The 21,605-nt window shown below is 40.5% G+C and overlaps 1 protein-coding gene across 1 annotated transcript in view; it reads right to left on the reverse strand.

Annotated features, from left to right (window-relative positions):
• The window catches only part of LOC138022243 (ankyrin-2-like), a 53,376-nt gene that overhangs the window by 13,729 nt on the left and 18,042 nt on the right, over nucleotides 1-21,605 (reverse strand). Inside the window, exons 3-6 of the mRNA XM_068869318.1 lie at nucleotides 16,938-17,230; nucleotides 16,668-16,760; nucleotides 15,450-15,491; nucleotides 13,253-13,312 (exon numbers count right to left, since the gene is read on the reverse strand). Coding sequence (XP_068725419.1) covers nucleotides 13,253-13,312; nucleotides 15,450-15,491; nucleotides 16,668-16,760; nucleotides 16,938-17,230 — 488 coding nt within the window. The remainder of the gene's footprint in view (nucleotides 1-13,252; nucleotides 13,313-15,449; nucleotides 15,492-16,667; nucleotides 16,761-16,937; nucleotides 17,231-21,605) is intronic.

Genomic DNA, 21,605 nt, shown 5'->3' on the forward strand with positions numbered 1-21,605 from the left:
GCGTAAACAATTCACCATTCTAGGACAGGGAGCCCGAACAATAAAATTCGAAATGTCCCTAAGAGTTCTTCAAAAATCTTAATCGATCTTATTTTTTAAAAAGAGTGTAATTTTTGAAAGGCGATTTTAATAACCCTCCCTCTCTAACTATCCCCCCCACCCCTTGTATGAGACCCAAAATTAACTAAGCCTCCCTCCTGGTCCTATTAGAACGTTTACAGTTAATGCAGGCCACCTTACAAGAAACCCAATCCCGAGAAGGTTACTCATACCACAACCTAACACCAAAGCATCTTTATTTAATCATGGGGATTTGTCGCAACGGAATTACGAATGCTTGGAATTGCTTTCTGACTTCTTGTTCATTTTGTTCCCAATTTCTAAACTCAATATTACAATAGTTTACATCAGAGTTGAGTACTTCATAATGTATTGTGCATCTAATAGCTTGTCTTGAATGAGCGGTTACTCTGCTTCATTGTTGTCATTTAATCCCTCATCGAAATCTGGCACACTCGAGTTCAGACAGCTTTCACCTTTGCAAACTCCACAGGCAGATGAGCATTCAAGCCCATTCTTCTTGCACGAAAATCGCTGTGTATTGCAATCCGTTTTGCAATTGCATCTAATGATTTCCAACAGCAGTTCGTGTGCCGGTGGACGATCTATGCGAATGGGCATGAAAGTGCCGTCACACAGCTTCCAGCCCCAGTTTTGTGGCTGTAGTGTGTTTCCCCGCCATTCTTTTACTTGCAGATAGACTCTTTGGCTGTGAAAGCTAGCTGCTTAACTTGTCGGGGGTAGATTTTCAGACTGTAAGCTTGCTTATCCTGAGGCAACTCTCTGACAAAATCTGGAACAGCGCAATGAATCAAAGATCTCAGAAAAACCAGCATTGTATAGCTGAAGAAGAGCTTTCTTTCCAGCAGCAACTACTTCATCTTTCAAAGCATTCTCGCGATTGAAGACGCTATAAAGTTCACGGAACTGGGCGTTCGATTTAACCTTCTTGAGTGCAATTCCTTTTCCAATTCCATGAACCCTGGACGTTGTGTCACAACTTAAAATCGCGTGGACGAACAAAATACTAGAACAGACGTCAGGTCCAAGAGCTATATTAGCTTTCTTAATGTTCCATGTTCTTCTAGTTTTGTCTCGTTGGTGTGGCTCAAGTCGGAAAAACAGGTCGCTGGCGTCTTTTTCTGCGTAATGCAGCAGTAGAACAAGTCAGTCAGTGTCGTCACCGATCAGCACAGTAGGAAGAGGTATAGCCTTAGAGACTGCAGTGTTAACAATGAGTACATCAATATTAGTTGCATGAATAGTAGAATAACCTTTGCGCTCTAGTGTTTCTGCTAACAGATTGACAATGCTGGGTTCGAACAAAACCACTGGGCAGCATTCATGCCTTCTCATGTGAGTACAGTCTTTAGTGGAAGGTCCATCTTTATAACCATCAAAAACAATGGTGGCGCGGGGATATCTGCGCTGAATTTATTGGGCATACAGCAAACAAATTATGTCAAACGATACGCCACCTGGCCAGATAACTTGGTGTAGCAATGCTCCGCCGTCCAGGACGTAGCGCGCACTTTCACTGATATTTACTTCCGTCTATCTTTTGTCATTGACCAGATTGCATCTGCCAGTACGGTCTTATTTGCTGTGCGAGGGAGAAAGGATTCATCAAACAGTGATGTCGGGTAGCTATACATCTCGTACTCAAAAAATTGCGCAGGATTTTCATATCGTCCTGTTGTGGCGACGACGCTGAGTCTCTGGAACATTAATTGTGCATCAACTTGCACCTCGTCGATGTTCAGTTTCACTGCTGCTTTGCTTGCAAAAGTAACAACTTGATCCTTTTTACGAAAAGTATGTTCAATCACGTTCTTTCCTTTCAGGGATTTTACTACTCTCCCTCCCACTTCTCTAGATTTGTCACAATTGATGCGGCTTTCTGCTACCACTCCGGTCGCAATGTCACGTAAAGCTGACGACTTTGTGCTGAATGGGTTTCTTTGAGCAAAGTAGTCGATAAGGGTGTTGGTGCCCTTGAAATCTCTCTCTTTTCTTGCTTTGGTAGTGTCTTCGTGCTGTTGCCCTTGCGTGATCTCTTTTTTCTTGCTTTGGTTGTGTCTGTGTATTGATCACTTGTGACATAATTAACGTCTGTCAAAGTCTGCATAGAATTGTTAACGTCAGCACAGATAGGCATTGACATAAGCCACACAAGCCGCTGAATTTTCAACATCCCCTTCCCTCTTGTAAGCCCGCCAGTGGTCTTGCTCAATCATTAAATGAGTCGAAAGACCGCCCCAGAACCGATCACTTCCCCGTGCAACATGAAAGCCATCTACAAATTTCCTGTAAACGTCTGGGTTAGTCTTCTCAAGATCTTGCATTTGCTGACAGTAGATGTACGCAGAATTAGTGTAGAGATTATGTCCGGCGGCTGCAAATTATGGTAGCATTTCGTACGTTGCTTGTAGGTGAAGCAACCAATTTCCTGTGCGTTCAGCTTCAATGAAAAAGCGTAGAATATCCACCATTTTCATGTATTCGAGCCAAAGTGCCGCTGTGCGACTATCAGTTAACAAGGATTGTTGCTTTCCTTTCAGTTTGTTCCCGATTTGGATCAGTACCTCTGATGTGCACGCTTCGTCCCTGATTCCCGGCTTGTCAATAAGTTTCTCGTACAGCACTTTGGCTGCCTCTAGATCTGCATGAAGCGTGCGCTCTTCCTCATCCTGTTCAGCCTCTCGTTGTTTGTCGGTGTCGGGAACATGCAGCGGGAGATTAAATGTATCGGACACTAAGAGTGCGTTTAGGGCTGCATCAATAAGCAATATCCCCTAATGGCACGCGCCACTGCCTTAGGGACTGTGCAATAATTATCAGGAGGGGGGCCCTAAAACCAGAGGGGGGGCCTTAAGTTAAAATAATGGAAAGGAGGGGGGGCTCTACATTAGATTTCTCAAGTAAGTTGAGGGGAGTCTTAATTAAATATCACAAATTCGATAATGAATAAATAAACATTTTGCAAATAGACAGATGCCACGCCTTTGACTATCCATAATGTCTAAATATTGCATCAACATAAACACATGCTTTAACTTATTTAGAATGTCAACATATGATAGATTGAAACCACGTTGTGAGCTTTGTCAATAAAACATTTGGCATTTAAGAGGTCCCGCAGATATGCCAGGTCTGTTCTTGATTTAAACAGCGAGAGGGTTTCTAGGTCTACAGTTTCTAGCTGAGGAATGCCACATACTTCTGTTTCATAGTTGTCATCAATGGGTTCATCTCCCAAAGACCGAAAAATTATACAGGTTCGGGTCCTACGGCTTTCTGAGGCAGCAATCCTCTTCTTCTCCCTTTTTTTCTTCTGTTCCTTCTTTTTTCTTGATTTGGATGCTTTAGATTTGGCACCAATAGGAAATGTCGCTTTATATTTAGCCATCACCCTATCCAGGTCTTCTACAAGATGCAGAATGTTTAAAACGACTTGAGACTTTATTGAATGACGTTGTTCAGCATTAAAATTGTGTAAACAGCTGAGGCCAGTCTTCAGTTTGCCATTGTCTGTAAAAAGACTGTTGTCGTGTTTTTCTAACTTGGTTACGACAGCATTAAGCTTGTCCTGGATATCATTTGCCTCTTTTTTGCAACGTCTGATGTTGCTGTCATCATGGGAAATTGGCTTGTAATCCTCTCGGAGAAACCTTCCTGCACAAGCAGGGTTGTCGGAAAAAAGAAATTGGTATCTGTTCTCAAGTTTTTCAATATCTAAAGTAACTTTATATTGCCTGTCTCTTTCCGTGATAATCGCCTGCTTCATCAATGCTGCATTGGCTCCAGCCCTTGTTTTGAAACTTTGTATGAGAGGGGGGGGGGGGGGGGGGGGGCACATAATAATTTTGAGAGAACGTGAGGGGGGGGGGGGGGGTCAGAGCTAATCTTTTACGCTGCTGAGGGGGGACCTATCTAATTTTTCCTTTGGTGAAGCTCATTTTAGGACCCCCACCCCCCCTTCCTGATAATTATTGCACAGTCCCTTACCACTCAGAATAGGCGGTACCGTAATTTTGGCATAGACCAATTCTAGTACTTCCTCAATGCCAGACCCTTCCATTACATGTCCGATACAACCTGAACAGCTCATTTCAACATGAAGGCCGCCTAAACGCAGCCTTGGAAATTATCATCTGTGCCTTCCACCAGAGTGGTTGGTCAAAAGTTACAATTGGCGTGTAGTTGTAGCGTTCAGCTTGTTCTGCGATAAAGTAAAGCGTGCTGTGAATACATGTCATATCGCTGGAGTCCATGTCAATCATGGGAAGGAAGAATACTGAGGATTTCAGGGATATGGTGCATTTAATGTAACTTGCATCATACCAGGCCATGCAGGTCTCGGTGACCTAAGGAGAGGCTGACTTAGTTTCCATAGCAAATCTAAATTGGTGGTTGGATCTTTAAAGGGCAAATCATGTAGCTCCTTGAAATACCGGGGCGTGTTCTCTACAGGCCCTATAAATGGGCAAATTTCAATACTTCCAGTTTTAGCGATATCTTCTGTTTTCACTTTACTTTTAGGGACTGGAATTTTGGATTTGGTTCCTGGTGTAATAGTGGCTATAATTCCCATTCCGTGGAACGTGCCATTGCCATCTCACGTCCTGATATTATGGTCGACATTATCTGCCGCATACTGAACAAAATGTTGTGGTGAATATTCCGGTATATCAGTTCCTTGTGTTACAGCGGCGCATTTCTCATAATTTGTGACAGTCTTATATTATGCGCAGAATCCATGCGCATTAAGAAAATCAATGAGGAACTTTGAGGAAAAGTGATGGTGCATCTGAACACCTAGGCCAATCTGCACTAGGGGGCCATTAACACCCGCGGCCTAACGGCTTGCATGATTGCTTGTCCCGAAGACTCATCTTTTAAATCCACAACTTTTCCAGTAAACAAAGTCCTCAGAAAGTTCTGTAAGAGAGAGGGAATAAAATGGAGAGCTTCCTTTATGTCTGATATTTCATTACTTGAGGGATAAACTTCACTAGAAGCATCAATGCTCTTAATATCGTCCTTTATAAGCTTTGCAGCGGTCTCCATTATTCTTTTCTTTTCTTCTTCGTAATTTTCCTCCCTTGGTTTGTAGTAGAAACTCATTTAATAACCGCAGATTATGCCGTTTGCTTAAAAGTTACTACATTATCTATACCATGTATGGTTGTAATTACGATCTTGTCCTTGAAATGATCTTGCAGCTTACTTTTCATATACACCGGTTCTACACCTGTATCCTCTAAAAACTCTCCCATTTTCTGTGTAAGATCAGCCACGGTAGTCTGCTCTTCGTCAATTTCTTCTAAATGATGAACTACTTTCATGAACGCTGAGCTCTTAACGGTATCTACTGGCCGTCCGCCTTGATTGGACGTCTTGGCCGCACTGTTTCCAGACTCGCTGCTGTACTGCATTGGGATGCTTTTGCCCGTCCGGAAGTTGACGCTGCACGTCTGGTGGTATACGGTGTCTGCGGCATGGAGATCTCGTGCGTATTCCAGACGACCTAATACTACGTCTGCCCATTGACCATTTCTTTCTTTGCACACCTTTCTTATAGAGTCTTGAAAGTCCTTGGTCCTAACTGAGATTGTGTCAAAGCCTCTCTTTTTGCCATTAAATAACGCTCCTTTGCCACAAAAGATGCAGTGCTCTTTGGGTATAAAACTTGGCGTTTTTGAGCGTTGGTTTATGACATTAACTTTCTGAGTGGCGTCCACCCCTGGGCTTGGATTCTTTTCCACAAATACTTGGGTCTTATAAGACCTACTCGGCATTTTTTGTGGACTCGATCGCCTACTTTGCAAAGGATGGAACTGTTTGTAGCTTTTATACTGTCAACACCCTTTTGTCTTAGTTCTGAGGTAGAATCCCCGACTTCACAGATTTCCTTGCATAAACAGCAAATTTCCATCAAAGTCGGCTCACTTTCGAAAAAAAGAAAACCCAAAGTCATGCAAATGAAATTAGGAGAACGAATAAATCGAGCAAAACGATGAAATTTTACTCTGATTCTTAGCCTTAACTGCATCTTAAAAAGGATAAATGTTAGCAATTTTTTTACCTCTGGAAGTCACATAGTGTATGAAGGACGACAAAATACAAAAACAATCGTACAAACATTTGTTTTCCGAAGAAAGTCTCGTGTTAAACTTACAGACATGACAGAACTTGCATCGAGCAAGAAATAGTCAGGCGTTCCATACTATACCGTTTGGGTTCCCTATGTACTGCAAAAAGACTTAAAATCGTGATAATTATTATTTATCATGGCTTTTTATTTCAAAATTAGCTTTTGCTAATATTATTCAGTTTGTATTCAGTAAATTTTCTTGAATAGCCCACGTTATATTGAAATATCACTTTTATTTCATTATTCTCGACTCGGGCTCCCTGTGGTAAAATCAGCCAAGCTTTTATCCCTAAATTCCGGCATGTTCCACTAATGGGATTTTTTGGAACTTTTAGTATGTTGATTAGGACCTCTATCTTAACCTTTTGACGTTGAAATAAATTCTGTTGCAGTTTTTTTGACGTTCCACCACAATTTCCCTGGACTATTGTTGCTATTATTATTGTGATAAATCGTGTGATTGGTGGATTAAGCTGAGTGCACTCAATATGGTTGGCTGATGTAACTGTCCGATTACAGGTGTCTTATTACAGCCAACTGTTTGATTTCACTGTCCGATTTCAACCCTACACAATACTTAGTGAAAAATAAAGCAGTTGATGCACCTATCAAATTTGAGAAAATTGTAATGGTTTTGATTAGATATTAATATCATGGGTGACAAATTACGTTCATAAATGGCCATTTTTGGCATTGTAGGAAAAGTTGCCATGACAAAATTGTAATGTCTCATGTGAGATTATAAATTAACGCTGAAATTTCGCGCCAAAATTAAAGAGTAATTTGTCACCCATGTTATTAGTGGAGATAGAGGCTTCCCTTAATGAGCTCCTGGTTTCCGGCATAAACAAAGAAGTCTTTTAGCATCATTAGAGGCTCCTACTTGTCAAAAAAAGCATAAAAATTGTTTTTATAATATTGTAAATCGAGGAGTTTCCCGATATCAGTAGTTAACAGGCAAGAAATAAACCAAAGTCAAATAAGTTTCTTTCGTCTTTAGGTCATGTTGTAGCATTTTTACGAATTTTAAGAAATGTAGATCATCTTTTTAGGGGGCGTCGACATATTCCCTTAACGTCAACTTGACCCCCGCTTACAGTGGATTTCACAAAACTCTTGACATGCAGGCAGTTTGCAAACTTCGTTATAAATTTCCAGAGTTCTCTTCGAACTTGAGAATTTCATTACGTAACTGTCAATCAAATGGCAAAGTTTGAAACGAACTTGGGAATTTCGTGCCGAACTTCGTCGGAATGTGGCCAAGTAATTTCAACATTGCTCTCGTTTGTGTTTTGAAATGAGGGCCTTAACCGTTAAAGGAAAGGCAATTCCAAGTTTTGTTGGGCAGAAAATTATTGAAAACTGGTTAGAATGGAAAAGACCATCTCAAATAGGACAGGAAATCAGGGGCACCCAACGAGAACATAGTTCTAAACCACTTAAATATAGCTTAGTTAAACATATTTTAGTATTTAAATGGTAGATATATAGGCATATTTTTATCCCCTAAACATTTTTCATCTGTTCGGATTTCCTAGCTGAAAGTCTAGTGATCCGAAAATTATATTGATCACCTTACCTTTTGGAAAATTTCAGCAAGAAAAAAGGCTCCCAAAAATTCTAGGTGACCTTTTTAGGGTAAAAATCCGTTTAAAATAGATGTTCGAAAATCCTAGGACAGGCAGGCAAGCAAGAAATTTTACAACAAATGATCCGAAAATTCTAGACAATATTGGTTTCTCCGAACAGATATTTAACAGTTGGGTGGCCTTGAGGAAATGAGGCAGCGTTTACACGAACGCGGTTTCACAGCGACACGGTTTCAAGACTTCCAAACCGCGTCGAAATCGATGCGGTTTGGAATTGTTTACACGGAACCGTTTTCGCCAGAAAATCCAAGTCGTGATGGTATAGGCGAGGGCTGCACTACGTGCTAAATCCACTATTTTGCATTGAACAATGCAAATTTCGCGCCGAAATAGTAACCGTATTCAAATCGATGCGGTTTCGCTGTTTACACGACAGATGAAACCTCATCGTTTTGAAAACGCTCCACTTTTGGCAGCGGTTTCAAATCGACACGGTTTCAGCAACAGTCTCTATCGGTGTCGTGTAAACAGAAGGTGCAACCGCATCGAAAACGATGCGGTTACAAATAAAACCGCGTTCTTGTAAACGCTGCCTGTGAGACTTCCAAAACAAACCATTGCCAAAATTGTGGACGTAAACAAAAAATGGACCCGAGGTCCATGGACCACCCCCGTGGACCCGGTGCATGGACCCCTTCATGGACCCAGTCTATGGACTACCCCTGTGGACCACCCCTTCTTTTGTACAGTTTCCAGCACTGTTATCAACAGTGCCTTCCACCTCTGCGACCCGGGTTCAACTCTCGGCCCCGACATCGTATGTGGGCTGAGTTTCAGTCGATCTCAACCTGACTCCGAGGGTTTTTCTCCGGGTACTCCGGTTTTCCTCCCTCAGCAAAATCGACTCACAGCCTATTCCATCAGGCTGTGGTGCTGTGCTACGAGGTCATCCATGGGTCGTGTTCAGGGGCCGAGCGCGTAGCCGGCAGCACAGCTCCTTCGGTCCGATCTCGTTGAACCGCGCCCTCAGCAATTCAGTCTCCGACTGCGAGTAAGGGTGTTTAGCACGTCACGTATTATTATTATTTATTATTATTATTTATTATTATCTTTAGACGAGAAAGAGAAACCATCCTGGCACTTGTCTGGACGATTTCAGCAATAATTATTGTCTCTTACAGAGACATGAAAAATTCAGGAGGTCTCAACGGAATTCGAACCCATGACCTCTGCGATGCTGGTGCAATGCTCTACCAACTGAACTCAGTTGGGTGCAAGTCATGTTTTGCATACATTGTCCTCTTGGGGCCTTAGCGTGCTTTTTGGCCTGGCCTGTTTTATGCCACGCTAGTATGTCTGGACTCAGCCGACCGGTTGGCTCAGTTGTGTGAGCATCAGACTACTGTGCGAGAGGTCGCGGGTTGATATCAAAACCCCGGCGAGACCAACACTCAGGGTCTTTAAATAACAAAAGAACTAGCCCTTCCTGAGAAAAATCTTGAAAAACTCTCCTCTTATTTCGTATAGAACAGGGAGATCTTTGAATGATGAACTCGTTAGGGTTTAAATTTCCTATCTTGACTAATAGAAGTGGTGTTTGGACTGTCTACGCCTTCAACGTCATGCGAAGTGACCTATGATGACTAATACCGGAATTGTTTACAGACGGAAGTCACTTCTGTCGCTAACCGGTTTCATCCGAGACTACGACTTGCTTTTCTGCTTGTAACTTTACAAACTAAGGGGTGGTCCATAAGGGTAGTCCATGGACCGGGTACACAGGGGTGGTCCATGGACCTGGGGTCCATGTTTTGAATACGTCCCAAAATTGTTGATGTTTCGTTCGCAGAGGGAATATCGAAGACAACAAATGAAGAAATACCACTCGGTCAGCTCATGCTGAAAGAAGTGAATATTTATATGGAGTGTTGTAAAACTACCAATCCCAACATTTACAGCATTGAAATCCAAAACAAACTGGCAAAGAATAACATTTCATTGTTTGCCCGAAAATGACCAGTCGCGTGCATCGATCAGCCGCAGCATAACGCAAGATCTTAGTTTATATTCTTCCAAGAAATTCAGCGTTATTACACAGGAATCACTGAGTCTTGAAAATAAAATTAAATATAATTTCCCAATATTCAGCAGCTTGCGCGGACAAAGCATTTTTAAGACGAGTGTTCAGTGTTCATTCCCACGAATTTCGGCGCGAAATTCCCAAGTTCGTTTCAAAGTTTCCCACTTCATTGACAGTTACGTAATGAAATTCCCAAGTTGGAAGCGAACTTACGAAATTTACAACGAACTTCGCAAATCGCCTGTCAAAAGTTTTGTGAAATCCACTTTAACGTCAACTGGACGTTTAGTGGGGCAGGGGGTAAGGCCGTGGACGTTTAGTGCGGAGCACTTTTAAACAGTAGCAAAATGACACATTTTTAGGACACGTGTCATAAAATTGAAGAGCAAGAAGGACAAGTTTAAGGTTACTTCTAACCTTTAAAGGTGCCTTCCGGGGAATCTTTCGTAAGCGTGTTATTTTCGGTAAAACTCCAGAAAACTATGTATCACAGAAAACGTAATAAAATGAAAGATCGGAATATATGAACATTTTAAGTTTAATACAACACAACCGCATCGACTACAAGTAAATAGCGAACTCAACATGCGATAAAGTGAAGATACCCGGATGTATTCCCGCGTCAAACTGTACGGGAGGTCTAAAGTGTTGACGAGTGTTGACATCTCATAACACCTTGGGGGATTAACATTTTAGTCACGAAAAACACAAAATTTGCAATAACTCCGCAAGAAAAAAACATTTTCAAATAATTTCTGTTTTAGAAGAAAACAAATATAATGAGCTATCTTATAGTAGCTTATTAAAATTTTGCAAAATTCGAGACCGAAAAGGTTGGCAGTAACCTTAACAAGAAAAGACTGTAAATTGTAATCTTTTAAACCCTGTCCTTTGTCACCATAAATTCTACATTTTACATTTTGAACTCTTTTACTGTACCCTAAAAGGTCTCGTCATTTTTCTTTGGTTGATCGAACAACACTTTCCTTTGCAAGACCTTGACCTTTGTTTCGCCAAAAAAGAACTCACGATAAACTTGGCATAAGATATTAGGTCTTTGTAGATCAGGTATCCTGCGCGTTTAGTTTCTTTGTTCCGAACAAGGTTAGTTGTTTTGACATCTCGCCGAACAAGAAGAAAGCTCGCGGCATTAGAGCATTGATTAGCGTAGAGAAAGAGTAACGCATACATGACGGAGAAAATGGAATGCCAATGGACCACAGGCTTGATGTGTTTATAACAACATGAGTCGACATGGGGCAAGTTATTCTGACTTTTCCTTTGAATACTGTATTAAGAGGGAGATACAAACAGGATCAACAGGATAGTAGGAGAAACCAGATTTTTATGTGTGAAGTTCTCTCCACGTTCTTAAGGTGGCTCAATAGGGTTATGCGAGATCACGAAGCGCACGCCAGTGCCATAAATCGAAAGTGAATATTCGTGTTCTTTTTGGTATTTTCCAAATTAAAGCTACTGAAACATAACAAACAAGGGCCAATATTTGCTCTACAACAGTCACCTCTGAAATCAAGGCTTTTAGTTTCAAACTTAAACTGCTCAAACAACGCCATTTTTTACGTCTGTTTGGCTTTGATTTCAATTTTATTCAATTTCCTTCGGAGAAATCCGACCGGATAGAGTCTGACAAGAGGAAACTTTTAAAATTGAAAAAGTAGGGGTTGTCAAGGTAGTTTAAGCGTTTTTCATAGCATTTTTGTTTCTTTTTTGGGTGAGCGAAAACCTTGTCTTACAATTTTTTCTGCTAAATTAACAGCATGGAAAGCAGAAATTGAATTGAATAAATACAGATTGAATTGAATGGATATAGAAATTGAATTGAATAAAGACAGATTGAATTGAATGGATATAGAAATTGAATTGAATGAATCTAAAAATTAAATTGAATAAATACGAATTACATTAAATGAATGCAGGGATTGAACTGAATAAATAAGGACCGAATTGAATAAATAAATATTAAATTGAATCAAAATAGAACTATTGAATACTAATACGGCTTGGCATACATGAGACTGGGTACTAGTAATTGCGAGTCATTGTTTTCAAGTGAGGGCCATTGCTTCTAGCGGCCGTTTTCTCTGTTTTGGGGAAATTTTGACGAACTTTCCGTCGCAAATTAGGGAACCGGTCAAAACTACTATACTCGAACAGGACCCAACTTTGGGGTAGGGGGGTTCTCAAAGACACCACCTATCTTCGAACTTATCACATGAACATTACCGACAACATTTTATTTGCTTTTAAATTTGAGTTGACACAGGAATATTCAGATAGCAAGAGTCGGCATTACTAGACAAACAAGAAAAGTGAGGTTTGAATCTCACTGTAATCTTTTACTGCTGGATAGAGGGGTGGCTATGCAATATAGACACCACTTGGTACAGAACATCTTATAGCACTGTATAGATTATTTCCAATAACCAAAATATTGTTCAACGTAAATTTAAATTAGTCCACAAACTAACATCTTGTATTTGATGGTATATAATAGCAGTAAGTGACATTGCTACGCATTGCTTACCAATCTTACTACCGATGCCATTTCACTATCAACAAGTAAGCTTCGCGTTTATATGACAAAAATTGTGCACTCGCGTGAAGCCGCCGTGTTTGTTTTGATGTTTGTTGCCATTTAAAGCTCGCGCCATTTTTCGTACCCATTCTTCCCGTGGCCAAAAAACCCTATTGAGCCACCTTAACGCAGTCAATTTTATTGATACCGGTGGTTGACCTCTCCCTGTAGTAAAGTGCATGTGAATATTTCCAATCAGCTGTAGCGACTGGAGCCGGAAAGCGACTTCTAGGTCAGCAAAATTTTAAGTGGACGTTAATGGAGACGGGTAAAGCATTACTTAGTAGTAAATCTTTTTTACCTGTTTTATGGCCCGTAGAGTTTTTCGTTTTGACAATACAGCATTTTGAAATTCCGAATTTTCGCCTTGAGTGACACCAAGACTAACTGAGATAAACAGGATAAAGCTGTCTGGTTCAAAAAACAGTTTCGCCTTGTGATTTTTGGCAAATTATGCATTAAACGCTGTACAAGACATGTTTAACTGTGCTGATTTAGTTCAAATCACAAGCAAGAAGAGAGGGTTTTAATCGCAAACTGAGGTCCAGATGTTTTGTTGATTCGAGGCCGCTTGCTAAGTGCAAAAGCACCAGTCTTCCTCAATTCGTAGAAAACTGACACGTAATGCCAACATCAACTCAATGGCATTGAAAAATTCCTTTTCATGGCTCAATAAGTTGTAGAATGTAAGAAGCAATTACATATTCAGTTGACGACTCAACTGAAAATTTACGCATTATTTCAAGATTAGAGGCGCCATACACATTTACCTTCACTTTCTGCTTTTCACCATCCTGAAATCTGTTATTTCTTGCTGTCAACCTCGACACCTTTTTGTAAAGAAAAGGTGCGAAACGCGTTTACGCTGAATTCAGCTTTAAACCATTTAAATGTAAAGACTATGTCGCTCACATGCTTCGCAAAAAAAATTCTCGAATGTTAAGGCGCTGTTACACTGTGAAATGTTTCGTGCAACTTGCCTCGCAATGACGTTTTTGGCGCGGCAGATACAAAACGCAGGTCACAGGTCACAGGTCACAGGTCACAGGTCATTATTTAACCTATACAGAAAGTATCCTAAACATTCATAAAAGCAAACCTTAGGCCTAATTAGGCGTAATTAGGTCTTTTTAGGCCTAATTAGACCTAATTAGGCCTAATTAGGCATAAAGAAAAGTATCCTAAACATTCATTAAAGCTAATTTTAGGCCTAATTAGGGCCTAAAGAAAAGTTTTTAGGCCTAAGGTTAGCTTTTATGAATGTTTAAGATACTTTCTTTATAGGTAAAACAATGACCTGTGACCTGTGCCCTGCGTTTTGTACCTGGAGGTTTTGGCGACATTGTGGCGGGACAAGTTGCACGAAGCATTTCACAATGTAACAACCGTGCAACGGCTAAAATAGTTGTGAGACAAGTTGCAAGAGTCGTTGCCGAAAGTAGAATTAAGTTCAACTTTTCGTGCAACCTGTCTCGCAACGATTTTGGCCGTTGAAGGGTATGTTACACTGAAGTGTTTCGTGCAACTTGTACCGCAACATTGTCGCCAAAACATTGCGAGACGAAACATTTCACAGTGTAACAGCGCCGTTAGCCTTGCATATTGCATTAAACAAATATGTTTCCAACATAAACAAAAGCTTCTTTTAGGGTCATTAAAAGGATTTACGGCAAATTGTTTTATTCTACCTTTTCTCTTTCTTTCTAGAAGTTGCCCGATATATTTAACAATTATTCCAGGAGCGCGCGTTGGATATCAGATGGTAAATAGCCACATAGCGCCGAGTTGGCTATAAACTCCAAAAATTTGGAAGTGCGAAATACGAGCCAAAAAAAGTGAGAAAATCCGAGAGAAATCGAGAAAACTTGATGAAGATGGGATGATGTGTAATACCTTGTGGTCTGACAGAAGTTGGCTCATCACAAAAACATTTCTTGCCTTTTTGCGTATTTTTAAACGTCAAAATTGATCCAAACTTTCAAAAAAAAATTTTTGGCTTTATTCAAACAAAAATTTCGCCTTCCAGCGCTTCCGGCGAAAAAAATTTAGTTTAGCAGCGCTTAGCGCTATCATTTACCATAGAAGGTGAAACTAAGGTATATCAGCTGATAACCGAGATTGAGTGAACCAATGAGAGCACGCGAAATGCATTATCCGAGTAACAGCAGTTAACAGGCAAGAATAAGCAAAATAAGTTTCTTTTGAAATGTAATCAGCATACCAGAATGAAACTTTCTACAAAGTTAAAAAAATCCTGTGGAGCGAATTCAGAGCCACCTTAACTAATTAAAAATTTAAGGTAGATCTGAATCCGCTCCACAGAATGTTTGAACAGAACGTTGCAAAGAGTTTCATCTTGGCCTGCAGATCACCTTAGTGCGATAAAAAATTGGAGTTTCCGAGTTCATTTGTTAGACATGATCAACTTCAACTAAAGCCAATATATAGGGTATTTTTGCAAGGCTTTCCTGTTTCCATGGTAACTTGTTACGTCACAAAAACGATTGCATCTTGTTTAGCAATAATTGATGTTTCATATGGTACCATAACATGGCTGTTACGTGATAAAGTGTTGTAGTCTCAGTCCTAATAACAAGGTCACTTGAAATTGTTGAAACTGGTTTGAGCCACCCTAAGTTAAGACGTAAATCACCACGGTTATAAACGTTTTAATTGATCTACACTGGCCTTCTTCAAAATTCCGAGGAAATTGTCCAGTATAAGGGCGATGATTTCCTTTTCTTGCAACCCAATTTCTCGTTGCGTCGAATTTGGGTAAAAAACGTTTTCGCAAGGCTGCAAAAGTAATTAACAATTTAAACTCAAGTTTTAATTAAGGCTTCTGTTTCCGACGTTTTAGGGCTCACGGCTTCACTTTGAATGAACTGCCACAACTGTTTCAGGCGCTATTTTGTGTAACCACGAATACTAGTGGGTAATATTTTACTCTGACCCACTGTTCCTTACCTCCTCCTCCAATTCCTTTATCTTGTTCTCCATTTTGAAAACCTAAGCAATACAAAGAGACTGAGTTTTAACGTTAATGGTTCGATATAAAATACGTCTCCTTTTAAAATACGTTGCATTAAATAAGCACTTTAAGGCCGTCCGAAGTTAGTATTTTCTTATGAACTTTTTCTCGGGGTCTCAGTTTCCCCTACAGTAAGTACTACGTATCATGTTTTAATTTCTTGTTGGGGAGGGAGGGGTGGGTAGGGGCCAGAATGCTCGAATAGGATAGCTATAACAAATTACTCTCTTCCCTGCTAACAGAGGTTTCTTTTCTTTTGCGTTCGCTGGGCTGACGAATACAGGAAAAGAGACCTTTGCCATGGGTCAAAACTCAGTGTTGAGCGTGCGCGGCGGTTACTTAGCGACCGAATCCTCACATGATACTTCATGTTGTGTGGACGAAATTATCGTAAAGGAATAAACTCGTCCTACGGGTGCTTTTATTGATATCTGATAACCCCTATGATTTCCTTAAGACTCATTAAAACATTTAAGTTGACACATGTAAACATTGCAACAAGACAAATAAATGTTGATCGACTGATACAAAGATTGATCATTGATTGATTGATTGATTGATTGTTTGATTGATTGATTTGATTGATTGATTGATTGATTGATTGATTTTGATGGCTTTATTTAAGCGTCTAGTCGTTCTAGCGCTGGTGCACTAATTGGGGACACCGTGAACTATAATCAACAAATTAACGCAATTCAAATCAAATGTTGGTTTTGAGGAGAGGGGAAAATCGGAGTACCAGAAGAAAACGTCTTGGAGGAAACTTCTGTTTTCCTCTCGGAGAAAGCTTCTCAGAGAAAACCTCTCGGAGAAAACCTCTCGGAGCAGAGTTCGATCCCCGGATCTCGCATCCTTGGTTCGATTTCTTTCCTTTCTGTGTAGCTTAAGTAGCTTTAAATACCCGCAAAACGGAGCACTGATGGAGAGTGGGGAGTAAGGCGAGCGCATCGTCGACCTCAGGTTTGTCAGTTGAATTACTGTCACAAGTTATCGACTCGACTCTACACACATATGACGCCGGATCTGGGGATCGAACCCTGGCCACGTTCGTGAGAGGCCAGCGTTCTCACCACTGCGCCATCCCTGCAGCCCTGAAACGAAACGAAACGAAACGAAACAAAACGAAATGTGGAAAACAGTTATCAGAATATTACCTCTTCTTTCAGGAAACTAATCAGTTGTTCACAAAATTTACGTACTGGGTCTTCAATTTTGTCGCTCTGGAGGCAACTCACAGCGTCTTGTATCTAAAGGGCGATAAAAGAAATGTCTCAAACCAATTACATGGCTCTTTGGCCGTATTTCTTTAATTTCTCATCTAGACTAAGTTTACCTTGGTAAGTGAACTTAAAGTTTTCTTAATTGTTTCAGTAAAGACAACCTAACACAATAATGATTCCGAAAAATACATCAGAATGACTTACTCGGTTTGTATTGCTTGGTTTGATCGGGAATTTGTCAGCTAAATTCTGAAGCCCTGTCTTCGTTAGAGCTTCGGCGAGCTTTCCTGCAGTGGCCGCTTTTCCTTTCTGTTGAAGCCATCTAACAAGGACCTCTATGCAGCATTCCTTGGAGTTGCCTTTTTCATGTTGAATAATATTAATACTGGCTTGACGAAATCCTAAGGCACGTGCTAAATCTTTCCACTTATTCGGCCCAATGTTATCCGGCAGCTCTTTTTCATAAAAATCATCTTCACTCACTGGGTCAGTAAAATCTAAGAAAAAATGAAATTCGAAAATTCCAAACTAAATTAAAATTAAACATAAGAACTATTCCATTAAATTAAAAGCTTTCTTAAAGGGGGACTCTGACGAAAAAACACTTTTATTTAAAAAGTCTCAAATCCTCGAGGAAACGCCGCTAAAATGTTGCATACGCTTTTCAAATAATGAATTTAACTTACTTTCACCAACAATTCAATGTTATTACGTCGAAATACTTGTTTTTCATAGCATCTGCCATTATTGGTATGTCGCCTGCATACTTATTCGAGAAAGCCTGGAGCGAGGACTTATGACGTCACTTACTCAACATATCCTTCACTGCTACTTGAGTAATCAATGGAAAACATGTCAGAAAGCGAAGCTTCGTCTTTTATCGATCATGATTTATCGACTTCGGAATTATCGTTTGACTTCGAAAAAATGTTCTGAGTCACTTACCTGTGATTATGAAGATTTAGATTCGTGGTTACTGAGGAAAAAGCAGCTGCATATCGACAGGAAAGAGCTTAAGCGGAAGAAGAGGAGGAATGCTTCGAGATCGTTTGAATTAAGTGATATTAGATGGTATGTTGGAGTCATGATTTTGTCTTTTTACTATTGTTCCCTTCATTTGTAAAAATTCAAATTTCTCGTTATTTTTTTCAAGGTGCAAATGTACGTGTTTTTCTTCGGACGCGGTAACAAAGGCCAGTGAAAGGGTAAGGAAAGCTTCTGCTGTTACTAGCGAAATTGATCGGTGAGTGGAGTAGCTGGAACTGAAGCAGTTGCAGATGAAGGAGAACTACAGTACCACTGATCTGCCTGGGCTTCAATCTTGTTGTTTTGATGAGTGGGTTTTAAAAATAGTCGCCATAGGATTAAGAAAGCGAAAGAACGAGCGACACACATCAATGTACGAGCAAGGCCAAACTGCGAAGTCTCGGTATTAGAGCGCTGTATAATAAGCTTAATTTGGATTGCACTTTTCAATTTTCCTTGTCGGGAAATATTTTCATGTATTTTATAACCGGTAGCCATTAAGAACGACAATGGCAATAATTTTCCCAGCTCCTGAATAGATTTCTACGATCAGTTTCATACCGACAGTTTATTCGTCTTGTTTGGGACTTCATGGGGTATATCATACGTTGATATGTGTATCGCTCGTTCTTTGATTCGGTCTCTTAATCCTATGGCGGCTATTCCTCAAACCCACTCGTCTAGACAACAAGATTGAAATCCAGGCCGATCGGTGGTAGTTCTTTATCATCTGCAACTGCTTCCAGCTTCCCCCGGCACCGATCAATTTCGCTACAGCAGAATCATTCCTCTGCCTTTGTTACCGCGTCCGAAGAGCAACACGTACATTTGCACCTAGAAAAAATAACGAGAAATTTGAATTTTTACAAATGAAGGGAACAATAGTAAACAGACAAAATCACGACTCCAACTTACCATCTAATATCAGTTGATTCGAACGATCTCGAAGCATTCCTCTTGTTCTTTCTCTTGAGCTCTTTCTTGTCGATATGCAGCTGCTTTTTCCTTAGTAGCCACGAGTCTCAATCTTCATAATCACAGGTAAGTGACTTAGAATGTTTTTCAAAGTTAAACGATAACTCCGAAGTCGATAAATCATGATCGATAAAAGACGAAGCTTCGCTGACATGTTTTCCATTGATTACTCAAGTAGCAGCGAAGGATATGTTGAGTAAGTGACGTCATAAGTCCTCGCTCCAGGCTTTCTCGAATAAGTATGCGAGCGACATACCAATAATGGTGGATGCTATGAAAAACAAGTATTTCGACGTACAGTCAACTCCCGTTGCAGCGGACACCCTGGGGACCACGATTTGGTGTCCGTAATAGCGAGAGTCCGTAATAGCGGGGTGCGAGAGAATTTTTATCTTAAACCATATTTACAGAAGGGGGTCACATCTGTGTTCATTTTCATTAACTCCAGTATCTTTTTCAGACCCGTTATCGCACGTAAAGAGCGTCAGAACTTTTAACAAACAGAGCAGAACTTAAAAGAACAGGAGTTACGTACCCTTTGAGTACAGTACTAAGTTCGTAAAAACAATCATCATATGTTGCAGCAATGTCCACACATGCATCGTTTTGGTTTCCTACCGTACTGAAGTACAGTAATCTACATTTCTAAAAGAAAACATTTTCAAGGAAAAACCTGAACATCAGCTATTGATTGTATCAGCGATCACACTGTCTTGAAATATCGTTCCAATCGGTTCTGTGTACTTCTCCTTTGAATTGCAACTTCCCCCACTTTGTGACCAAGGAGACTAAATTCATTAGCAACCTTAAACTCCCCTCTATGAATCAAAAAGGCAGAAAAAATAGACTTGATATGTGGGCAAATATTCCGAGATTCTGCTCGGTGTCCGCTATAACGAGAGAGAAAACAATAAAATTGTGACGTTGGGACCGAATTAAGTGTCCGTAAGTCCGTAATACCGAGAGTCCGTAATAGCGGGAGCTTATTTCAGTCAAACGTCTGTAACTTTCGCCGGGGGATTTAGCTGCTGTCCGTAATAGCGGGGTGTCTGTAATAGCGAGGTGTCCGCAAGGCGGGAGTTGACTGTAATAACATTGAAATGTTGGTGAAAGTAAGTTAAATTCATTATTTGTAAAGCGTATGCAACATTTTGCCGGCGTTTCGTCGAGGATTTGAGACTTTTTAAAAAATCGTGTTTTTTCGTCAGAGTCCCCCTTTAAAACAGAGATGTTTTAAGTTGCTTTTTAAAAATGGCAAGGCTGCTACTTTTTCTTATAGTTAAAGGCAGCGAGTTCCATAAAACAGGTGCAGCATGAGCAAAGGCCCGATCCCCATAGGTAGAGCAATTGACTTTTGGAACGAACAGAAAAGATTGTGCAGACGAACGAAGAGCATAATTAGTAGCTGGATTCAGGGATAAAAGATCTTTAATGTAGCATGGACTTTGGTTGTGTAGTGACTTGTAAACAAAAAGGAGCAATTTGAACTGAACTCTATACGTTACTGGAAGCCAATGTAAGTCGATAAGAGCGGGTGTGATATGATCAAATTTCGCAATCTAAAAAATTACAATTACTCTAGCCGCGGCATTCTGGACTTTCTATAAACGATCAAGCTGATATTTAGGCAGACCAAATAGAAGTACGTTACAGTAATGAAGGTGCGAAGATACAAAGGCATGGATCAGTGTCTTTGTGGTTTGCACGGTAAGGAATTTTCTGATCTGTCTTATATTGTATAGTCCGCGAAAAGCCTTGCTACAAATCTTGTGAACATTCATTCGCATATGAGCATCGAACCAGGACCCGAGGTTCCGGAAGCTTTCTAAAGGTTTAATTACGGTGTCACCAATGATGATAAAGTCAATAGATGTTTTTTCAAGTTGTCTACGGGTGCCAATAATTAAAAAGTCACTTTTCGCGTCATTGATCATTAAACGATTTTCAATAAACCAAGAGCGAACATCAGCGATGCACTTTTCAAATGGATAGAACAAGGTCGGAAGGAGAGGTAAATCTGGGTATCGTCAGCATAACCATGGACGGAAGGGAGGTGCTGACAAATAATGTTAAAGAGGCGGGAGACGTAGAGAGTAAATAAAACAAGCCACATACAACTACCCTGGGGGACTCCACAGTTCAGATTGAAGTCGTCGGAAGTCTTATCACCGACAAGTACACGTTGTTTGCGACCAGAGAGAAATGAGTCGAACCAATTTAAAGCAGTTCCGACGACTCCAAAATCCTGTTGCAAAATATTCAGAAGAATGGAATGTTCAATGGTATCAAAAGCAGCACTTAGGTCCAAAAGTACTTGATCATTGTGCAGAGTTGAGTACAAATAAATAACATTCGGCAGCGCTTTTCCACAAGTGGCGGGTGACGGGTGGCGGGTGGTGGTGAAAGAGGTAAAATGACAACCTCATAAAACTGCTATTTGCAACGCGACGTTTCTCATTTCCTGAAACGTTCAGAAAACTTCCCAACATTAGTGTAGATACCCGAAATGTTCCAGTGAATCCCGAAGGTATTTTTAGCTGGTTTCCAAACAGACAGTCCCTAAAATTCATTTTTAGTCCCACTAAAATATGGCTCAAACGTAACATTTGCACCGTTACTAAACAGTTAGTCTGGCGTTGTTAGTTATGCATGGGAAATTTTCCTGTTTGCGTCTGACCGACTTATTTCAAACCCGAGATATTTGGGGATACCACCCCAGACCGGAGATGCATACTGTAACAGTGTGAGAAAACTTTTGTTGCGACTGGGAAGAGGAAGCGTCATAGAAAGGTACATCTCAACCCTATTGTTCGTGCTTTTGGACTTGGAAAACTGCCTCGCTTCCTGGATTCCATGCGTAGAGTGGAGCTG

The sequence above is a fragment of the Montipora capricornis genome, chromosome 10 (genome assembly GCF_036669925.1).
Source record: "Montipora capricornis isolate CH-2021 chromosome 10, ASM3666992v2, whole genome shotgun sequence".
Lineage (NCBI taxonomy): Eukaryota > Metazoa > Cnidaria > Anthozoa > Scleractinia > Acroporidae > Montipora > Montipora capricornis.